At 36.8% G+C, this 10,776-nt stretch overlaps 1 protein-coding gene across 1 annotated transcript; it reads right to left on the bottom strand.

The window, feature by feature from the left end:
• Positions 1–2,578: 2,578 nt before the first annotated feature.
• On the bottom strand, positions 2,579–5,133 carry PCDHB1 (protocadherin beta 1). Its single transcript, XM_011382317.1, has one exon. The coding sequence runs from the start codon at positions 5,043–5,045 to the stop codon at positions 2,589–2,591; it is 2,457 nt and encodes an 818-aa protein (XP_011380619.1). The 5' UTR covers positions 5,046–5,133; the 3' UTR covers positions 2,579–2,588.
• Between the last annotated feature and the right edge of the window lie 5,643 nt (positions 5,134–10,776).

Here is a 10,776-nt window from a genome sequence, read left to right as displayed (position 1 = left end):
CATATGGGAACTCTATACTATTCTTGCAGTTTTTTGTCTAAAATTATCTCATAATAAAAAGTTTTTTAAAGAGTTTAAATTCTTTATAACTTAAAACTTCCAATAGAAATGTAGATCTATATACATTTCAAAGTTAAACAGGTGATTAAAACAATTTGTCCAAACTAGTTAGATATATATGTGTGTTTGTATGTGTATAGTTTGTTTGCTTTTTTTTACTAGGTAGATATTTAAGTTAAATGTTTATTGGGGTCTTTTTATACTAGAGCACTTCAAAGCACTTGGGTTGTAGTTTTGAATAAATAAAAATCATTCTAATGTCACTTGACATCTGAAGGAGAGCAGTTGTCTTAATTATTTCCATTCTTTCTGTTAATTTGCTGATGGAAACCTGGATTTAAATCTCAGCTGGCATATAGTTCTTTCAAAATATAAATGGCTTACATCATATTCAGCAAAATGATACAGAGGTGTTCTTAGATTTTAATCATCAGTTATAACCGGAATTTTCTTGGAAACTTTAAGTCTGAATAAAAATGAGATTACATCATCATTTCTTCTAGTAGTTCCCAATCTAAGGTCAGCAGCAAAATTTTCACTTGTCTAAGGCAAAAATGAAAAAAAAAATAATGGCAAAATACGTTTTTCATAAAACTATTTTTTTAATTTAAAGGATAGTTCCTTTATGAGATTGTTGCCTTACCATTTTTTATTAAGATGTCATTTCCTTTATGAAATAATAGGCTTTGTTTCATTTTAATTTAATGTCCACACGGAAAAATAAAAAGTTGATAGACCTACATCTCCTGTTTATTTCGTGTATGTGTGTGTGAACTTGACTACTCTTCAAAATTTAGTCTTAAAATCGCTGATCTATACCATTTGCTTTCTTTTGCCTTGACATCAAGCTTGTCTTCATTATTATGCTCACATCATCAAGTATAATCAAATACAATTATGTAATCAAATGCAGTAAATCCAGTGGCTTTTAGATAACAATGTTTTAACTAATTATTACTTACCCATAAAAGTTAATTCTATGTCCTCTCTTAAAGCCTCTAATTTCAGCATGCCTTAGCTAATCCTAACCCAAATATACTGGAACACTATTGTGTGATTTGTGCAAGAAAAGACCTTTACTCCAAATTAGCAGGACTATAACTCAACTTATGGGAAATATTTACTATTAATAAAACTATTGATATTCTTATTTGTTTCATCTATTTTTAAAATATTAAGGAAAATATCGAAGTCAGCCATAGATTTATGCCAATTCTGCCCTAAGTATCGCCAACATTTTAAAAAGAATTTAGCACTAATGTTTAGTATATCCTGGCCACTAGGTAGATAGCCAGATAGTACCATTAGGTATCAGTCATAATACCAAGAATAAGGCTTATATCAATAAATATTTTTGGTATATTTGAGAAATATTTTAAGAGGTACTGCTCTACTCTTAAATTCCAGGTATGTGCAGGACATATTCTTGTGGGTCTGAATTTACACATATTTTTATAAAATAAGGCACGTAACTAAAGCCTCATTAAAGCAGGCTTTTTAAAACTTTTAAGGCACAGTAGTGATAGCATCCTTGAAATATGTTGTTTTTATACTGGTTTCTTTTGAGAGAACTTAAAATAGTTTATGAAAGCAAACAGTGATGATCAAGAAAGAAACCTGTTTCCCTACCCCATTTCATTTTATGGATGGTTTACTAGGAGATATCTTTTTCTCAGTTTTTATGTCATCACTTCAGAACACTATAGGGGAAAATTGCTTAAAATCAAATATGGTATATGACCTGAAAATGTATCTTTTCTTTTTTTTAATATTATTTTTTTATGGTGACATTTGTGAATGAAATCTAATGTTTCACAATGTATCTTTGCTTAAGGCCACTTACTTGGTATTAATGAACTCTTTCCTTTAATATCTTTTTATTTTTGTTCAATAGCAGTTGTAAACTACAATAAGCCTAATTTACGTTTTTTTTGTCATCCACCTTTCATTCTCCACATTCAATAACTGCTTTCTGTTAAGAATGGGATAGATGCCTATGTATAAAGAGAGATTTGGAACTTGCCTAAGGCCCCAAACAACCATTAAGAAATTTACATCTAACTTAATTTTGGAGAACATTCCTGAACTAAATCTCTTTAGCCTTATATCTGCCCTTACTCACATTTGCAAATAAATCAAATGCTTTTTTTCTTTACCTTTTCACCCACCTGATTATCTGCGAAGACCACCATTTATTCATCAGGCATTTGCGTGACTATTAATGATGGCACGCAAGATGCTGATTCAAAGATGATCTTCACTCATCAAGGGACACACACACACAAAAAAAACCCCTAGAAATTTCTGAAAAAAGATAAACAATATTTCTGTTTCTCAAACCTAATTGTTTCCTGATACTATATCAAAAATAGAAGCTAGTTCTCTCCCACATACATATATAACTTTCTACTGGAAAAAAAAATTAAAAACAAAATAAAGGGATGTCTATGGAACTAAGTATTTCCAGGGCCAGTGCTAATGAACTTCCAGGGGAGACATGATGGCTACACACAGCTTGTGAATATGAGCTACATATAGTCATCAGATACTTGGGCATGGCCCTCTGACCCTCGAGACCTATTCCTATCAGAATCTGGTGGTAAACTGGAGCCAGTCTCTGTTTTTACCTCTCCAGTGCCATGGGGGAAGGGGAAGGTGGGCATAAAGCGCTTAAGAAACCGAAACTCACTAGTGCCAGTACCAGTGGCTGAGCACATTTCATAGGAACAAGGCTGAGATAAAGATCCATTGGCTCCTCCTTGGATCAGGTGGTTAGGGAAATTACAGTCATCATAGAAATGCTCTTGAATTGTAATCTTTTCTTTATATTTAATTTTATGGTAGATGTGTATAATGAAGATCACTGTGACACAGAGGAGAAAGAGAAAGGAAAGCACAGCCAGAGAAATGACCAAATATTTAGTGGATGGATTTACCCTTGTAGGATGTTTGGATGGATCCTGGAACTGCAGATAGGGCTCAGAAAAGCCATCGACCAGCAGGATGTTGAGTGAGGCAGTAGTGGAAAGAGCTGGTTGGCCGTGATCCTGAACAAGAATAATCAGTTTCTGCATCATAGGGTCTCTCTCAGATATCTGCCTCAATGTACGTATTTCCCCATTTTGTTGTTGAACAGAGAATAACCCAGAGTCAGTGGCCTTCAGCAGATGATATGAAAGCCAAGAATTCTGACCTGAGTCACCATCCACAGCCACTACCTTGGTCACCAAGTAGCCTGCCTCTGCAGACCTGGGCACCAGGTCATTGCAGGGTAAGGTGCCATTCTGCAGTGGGTACAAGATCATTGGGCGGTTGTCATTGTCATCCAAGACAACCACTCTGACAGTAACCTGGCTACTCAGTGACGGGAAGCCCCTATCAGTTGCCTTTATCACAAACTGAAAATCTTGAATGGCCTCATAATCCATGGTTCTCAATGCATAGAGCTTCCCGTTGTCTGAATTTATGGAGATGTAAGCAAAGACTGACAGATCTCCACTTTTTGGAGGCAGCAGAGAGTATGTTACTTGGGCATTCTCACCCAAATCTAGATCTGTAGCATGGACTTTGCCAATAAAAACCGCAGGGCTGTTGTTTTCTCGAACAGTCAAGATGTAGGAGTCTTCCTGAAATATTGGGGAATTGTCATTAATGTCAGATATTAGCACCTCTATCACAGTCTCTGTGGACAGACTGGGTGGCCCAGTATCCATGACGACAAGGGTGATATTATAGCCTGAGACCTCTTCACGATCTAAGCCTCTGTCGGTGACCAGCGAGTAAGAATTCCGGAATGTAGGTTTGACTGCAAAAGGAAGGTCGTCTCTGAGGAAGCAGGTGATCTTTCCTCCCACTCGAATGTCCCGGTCTCGGACAGAGAAAAGGGCCACTACAGTCTGCAGTGGTGAGTCCTCAGGGAGAGGGCTGGACACAGAGGAGATCGTCACTTCAGGAGGATTGTCATTTACGTCCACCACTTCCACCAGGACTTTACTGTGGGCAGAGAGGCCTCCTCCGTCGGTAGCTTGAATGTCAATGTCGTACGTTTCAATCGCTTCAAAATCTAGGGGCCCTCTGAGTCGAACCTCTCCAGTTTCAGAGTCAATCTGAAACGTCTGGAGAATTGCTTCTGGGTTTTGAGATAAAGAGTAAGTGATTTCCTTGTTGGAACCCTGGTCTAGGTCTGTAGCAGTCACTGTGGCCACCAAATAACCATTCGCGCTATTTTCCGGTACCTGAGCACGGTACACGAGTCGGGAGAACTGGGGCACGTGGTCATTGACGTCCAGGACCTCCACGCGGATGTGGGCGGTGCCAGACTTGGGCGGGGACCCGCCGTCCACAGCAGTAATCGTCAAGTTGACTTCAGGCTGCTCTTCTCTGTCCAGGGGTTTATCCAGCACCAGCTCGGCGTACTTGGGCCCGTGGCTGCGGAAGCGAGTGTGCAGGTGGAAATAGGCGTTGGCGCTCAAGGTGTAGTTTTGGAGACCGTTGAGGCCCACGTCCAGATCCTGGGCGCTCTGCAGAGGAAAACGTGAACCCAGGGGGGTGCTCTCCGGAATCTTTAAAAGCGGCTCCTTGTTTGGGAAAATCGGGGCATTGTCATTGATATCAAACACCCTGACCTCAGCACGGAAGGACTGCAGCGGCTCCACCAAGACTATTTCAAAGTGCAGCACGCACGGGTCGGCTTTGCCACAAAGTGACTCCCGATCCAGTTTCTCCTTCACGAACAGATCCCCTGTCTTGCGGTGGAGCCGGAAGTGCAGTTTGTTGCCCTCGGAAACGAGCCGCGCCCCGCGAGCAGCCAGCTTCCCTACCTCCAGCCCCAGGTCTTTAGCTACATTAGCCACAAATGAACCGCTCTCCATCTCCTCAGCCACCGAATAGCGGATGGTTGCCGCACCCCCCACAGAAACGCACAGGAAAAGGAGAAGAGTCCCTACTTGCCTGCTTTGCAAAAGTTTTCTACGCGCAACCGCCATCCGTTCTCACCAGCGCACTCTTTACAGCAGCCGCTACCTGTTGCGGATATACTTTCACTATTTCGCCAACAGGTTCTTGCAACCGCTGCTCACCCCTTTACTAGCCTCTAACTGCAGCGCCGCCAATGGCTAGCGGAGCCCAGTAAGCTGTTTTGTACTTGGAAGAACATTTGCATTGAGCAACTCAACTCCCCAGTCTATTGAATGTATTAATAGATATGTTCTCATTCTGGAGAGTTAGGTAGAGGTTGAAAGTTTGTTGCCAAAGCAACGGCAGACTCGCCTTGTAATTCCCTTTCAGAAAAAAAAAATGTCCTTGGGAATTGAGAAGCCAATGAGGATACTCGCTCAAGCTGAAGTCACCGTATCTGTTAGCCGGCTGGGGCCGCTGCAGCAACCCCAAAACAGCGCGGAGCGGGTTAATCCGCAAAACACACGGTCTGCCCAGGGACCAAGGGAGAGGCAAAAAGATTTTGCGTTGTCTTCCGGAGCCTCAGCCAAGAGGATAGGGGTGGGGGGTTGGAGGAAGTGATCACTAGGAAAAGGAAAGGGGACAGATAGACATTATCTTTCAGGAACCTGGGGTCCAATAGGTACACTGAAAGGGGAATTGGCCAACCAGCCCCTTGATTTGCACAAGTTCTTTTTTTTTTTTTTTCTCCCAGAACACTCAAACGCTTAGGAAGCCGACTGGCTTGGCACTTAAATGATTATTATGGCAATAATATTTATTGGGTATGATTTCTATATACTGGTACTGTGTTGAGTGATTTACATTCATTATCTAATTTAATACTTGCAACAACTCTGTGAGGTACACATTATTTTACAAACGAAGAAACAGAGATTTGTCACTCCCCCAAGGTCCCCTACCTAGTCATTATTAAAGGCTACAAAGTCTACACTCTTAATCAGTGTACTACTCTGCTTGCCAGAAATAGAGCGAATAAATTAAATGAAGGTAAATACTTAGCATTGGATCTTAAAGTAAATGAAACAATAGACTATTTACATGTATTGAAACGACCTGATAGAAATTTGGGAGATATTTGTCGAGCATTTCCTTTACAATCATTGTATCACAGAATGTTTAAGAATGATAAGGCACCTCAGAAATATGAGGTCCAATCTCTCCCTCCCTATTTTTAATAGATGAAGAAACTAAGGCCCAAATGATGAGATCACTTGCCCAGTTCTTACAGCTATAATGGCAGTATGAACTAATGGCAGTATAAGAACTAGAACTTGTCTTCTGACACTCTGCCTCATGTTCATTATCAAAAGCATTTGGTGATTTCCCATTTGTGCTCAGCATTATATGTGCTAAATGCTGTAGAAACAGTTGTTGCCACTTAAGAGAAGTCTAAATCATATTTTCTGAGTGACAAAAAAACTGTATGAAAATAGTGTGTACAACATTAATGACAACCTGACATGAAAGAGCTAACAGATCCCTCAATCTCCACTAGCTACCTTAACAGCTGGCTTAAGTGTGCATCCCTAAGCAGTTTAATTTTGCCTCTTAAAAAAAAAACTATATAAAGTGTATGGAAGGTAATTTTTTATTATAGTAAAAAAATAACACTTACAGTAGGTAAAATTTGAATCTAATTTTTTTCCTTTGGTATTTGGCTCAGTGTGAGATTAACATTGTTGTGTTTAGCTCTATAGAGTTCATTCATTTCCATTGCTGTGTACCAGTGTATTGTCAATGCCCTTTGGCCACAAATGCTATTGGAAACAAACATATCTGCAGGTGAACGAAATTATATTTTCTGACTTATTGCAACAAGGAAGACTGCACGCCTCAGAGAACCATGGGGTGTCTCAGTAAGAAGATGTTAAAGAGGACTTATGATATTTAGTCTTGGGCAAGGTGATTTGGGGTGGTTTGATATAGGACTTTGCTCTGCATTGGACACTGTCAAAAACAGAATTAATTTTATGATGGAGCATATTAATAATTCTTATCTAGAAGGTGCGAAGAACAGGATGAGGCTAAAGCTGTGAATAAGCTGTCACTGGAAATCCATATTAGCCAAGATAGAGAGATATTTGGTCATGTTTGTAGATTAGAAAATGTTCCTTTTTGTCTATGTTCAGACATGATTATGGCATGCTCTTGTTTTTTTCTGATTATTAATTACTGATGAGATAGGGCACTATTTAATATATTTTTAGTCATCTGGATGTCCTTTGGGTAGGAAGAGGGTGGTTCAATTCTCTTCTCCATTTTTTACATTGCATTGTCTTTTGCTTATTAATTTGTAGTAGTTCTTCATATATTCTAAATATGAGTCCTGAGTATCTCTTTATATGTAAGAAAAAGAGACATGTATATCTATAGATATATATATCTATAGAGTTTTTGTTTAAAAAGGAGATATTTCTCCTAGTGATTCACATGTTATACAAAAGCTTATGGCATCTTAGAAAGTCTTTTTTTTAAATTGAGATATAATTGACACATAATTATATTAGTTTCAGATGTATGACATAATGATTTGATATTTGTATATACTGTGAAATGACCATCACAATAAGTTTAAGTAACATCCATCACCATACATAGTTATAATTTTTTTCTTGTGATGGGAACTTTTAAGACCTAATCTGTTAGCAATTTTCAGATATATAATACAGTATTATTAATTATAGTCACCACCTAAGAAGTCTTAATATAATTAATTTCCAAATAATTCATTTAAAACTCATAAATTAAAAAATACATTCTTTTGGATTGAAATACAAGAAATGCTGTTCTTCATTTGGATTCTTAATCTGTTTGATTGGTCTCCAGAGTATGTAGTAATATCCACTTGATGGGACTAAATTCCAAAATATTTTCTTTTTCCTTTGAAAACCTTGAGACCTTTCATAATGGTGATATTCATTCTTTCCAGGGAAGGTAGAACTAGGGGCCCACAAAATAAATCTGCAAACTTTTAGGTTGTAATGTCAGGGTCTTTACTCAAAATCTAGATGTTGAGAAGAGGTATAAACCACAGTAATATATCATGAGGTTTTGGGGGAATAAAAAATATCCATTCCAAACTCTATCTAAGTACTAACTTCTAAATTTAAAAACAAACCTTATTTCGAAACAATTTAAAGTTACAAGAGTGCTTACAATGGCCCATTACTTACCCTTTGACTTGGCTGGACCAAAACTTTAGTCTGGCTTGTCTTCTCCCCCATAGGCCCCTAAACTTTACGAAACTTAAACAAACCCTAAAATGAAGAATATTCCCACATAATGGCTCGTTCTGAGAACCGGCCAACCACAGGCGAAAAAAATTTCCTGTGAAAGCACCCCAATTATGTCATCTGCTCACTCTAGCCCCTTGCCCTACTCCCACACAAAGTTCCTACTAACCCTGTTCACCCCTCCCTACTTGAAAAAAGAACAAAACTTTTTTTCTGTTTGACTTTGGGATATTCACAGACTTTATTGTCAGAATGTTCTGCTATTTTATGGTCTGAAAATTCTGCTATTTTATGGTCAGAAAGTTCTGCAATAATCTTGAGTAGCGCTTTTCTTAACTAAGTCCAGATTAGCTTATATTTGACATAATAAATAATAATAAATGACCATATACTCTTCACCTAGATTCACCAATTTTGCTACATTTGTGTACTCTCTTTCTTTTTCATATATATGTTATTATATTACTACATAATATATTATATAAAATATTATACATTAGATACATAGTGATTAGGACTTCAACATATTTTTCTGCTGGACACAGTTCAGTTCACCCTGCTAATGTCCCACTGGCCAAAGCAACTCACATGGACAAGCCCAAAGTCAAGGAGTGGGGCACTACACTAAACCCAGTGTGAGGTCAAAGTATATCACATGACCAAATTCAAAATCAATGAGGCAAAGAGATACACTCTTTTCATAGAAGTTGAGGGGAAGAGTGACTATTTTTGAATAATAAATGTGTATTTATAGAGTAATTCCTCAACGTCACTGATAGGTTCTGTAACTTTAAGCAAAATGACATATAATGAAACCAATTTTACCAAAAGCTAACTGATGTAAACAAAAGTTCCTAAGTTCAATGTTAAATTTAATGTTATAATGAAATAATGTTGAACTAAAATCTATTCTAATATTCATGCATCATTTGTGTTTATTAATTTACCTTTATATTATAGATTTAATGCTTCTGAAATTGTTCTGCTAAGAATTTTGTCACTATTTTCAACTTCTTTCAGAAAGAAAGAATATTGGACAATTTGTTGTTTCTATTGTTGTAGCCAACTTCAAATAGTGTTAGAGTTACAATATTTATATTTATTGTTATAGTCATATTTGTGAGCATATTAATATCTGGCATGCCCTCTCATTTTTTTTTTTCATATATACTTCTTAAGTCTTAAAACAGCTGTGTATTTTTAGGAGCAGATATATTTTAAAATACAAAGTTCACACCCTGCAGTTTTAGACTTTACTACCATTTTAGAATTTTATTCTTTCATTGTATTTTTATGCATTTTAGATTCTTATTCATTTTGGCAGGAACATAAGGCATTGGGGGCCTAGAAGTGTTTCATAGGTAGCTCGGTTTATTGCAGCTGCTCTTAACCTACCATCTGTTGCTTTAAATAACAATGCCTCTTATTGTTCACCATATGCATGTGCGTATAATGTTTCTGTCTTCCACAGTAACATGAGAAGTTATAACATAAACCAATACCACTTATAGGTCAGATTTATATTACACTCTTATTTTAGACAGATGGCTTTCATGCCTTTGTTCATGCTTGTTTTCCACTTTGACTTTGGTCACATAGGTTATAGGTATCTTTCCATGAAATCTGACAAGTGTTTGTGAAACTTTCCAATTTAGTCAAATGGAGCCTAGATTAGAGTGATAATTCTTCTCTTCATTAAACTCTGACCAACTTCTTCCTTTTATAATTGAAGACAATTCAAGTAACAACCCCAAATTCAATACCTAAATTTCTGTCGAAATTAATATTTTTAAAATGCCTTATGCTTTAAAATAGAAATGATAACTATATTTTCTTAAGGCCCATAGAAGAGTAAATGAGAAAATAGCTATAAGAATATTAAGTATTAACTGGGTTGGGTGATAAAGCCAAGTGTGTTTCCTGGAAAGGTCTATTTTCTTCCTGTAATTGATAAGTTTGTTTATGAAAGAAATTCTTTTCACTCTCAATTTGTTAGACTTTGTTTTACACTGTGTAACTCATACATCTGAACATATAGTAAGACTGGCTATAATAGAGTAGTTACTTGTTTCGAAAGGTGAAGAGAGTGATATTAAACTAATTAGGAAGAAGAGGTTACCATGAGACATAGAAATTTATGGTCAGTTGGAATTTTGACTTCATAGCTTCTAAAAAGAGTGTACCCATCTTTCTATAGCATTTTTATAAAAATAACATTTGAATGAGCATTTCATTACTTCTTACTCCTATTTTTTCTTGTTATCTATCAAAGAATCTCTACTTACTCAGCAACCTAAGAGTTTCCTTATCTGAATTTGAATTTACATATTTCACAATGACTTAATCACTGTGTAAAAATACACAGAGTAAAACTGTAAAAATACAAAAAGTAAAAATAATAAGCGTACTATATATTTCTTGTATTTTCAACTCTGGTAGTTTGTATACTAGTCTTAAAAAAAAAAAGAAACATGAGTTTTCCTCGTAGAATTACTATTACCTCTTACCACATCTTAAATATAAT

Source organism: Pteropus vampyrus, unplaced genomic scaffold (genome assembly GCF_000151845.1).
Source record: "Pteropus vampyrus isolate Shadow unplaced genomic scaffold, Pvam_2.0 Scaffold470, whole genome shotgun sequence".
In the NCBI taxonomy this organism is placed as follows: Eukaryota; Metazoa; Chordata; class Mammalia; order Chiroptera; family Pteropodidae; genus Pteropus; species Pteropus vampyrus.
The sequence above is the reverse complement of the archived record's forward strand: the minus strand, read 5'-3'. Positions and strand labels throughout refer to the sequence as shown.

Excerpts from the sequence above, each read along its gene's own strand:
- PCDHB1 (XM_011382317.1), bottom strand. The coding sequence starts at position 5,045 with ATGGCGGTTGCGCGTAGAAAACTTTTGCAAAGCAGGCAAGTAGGGACT.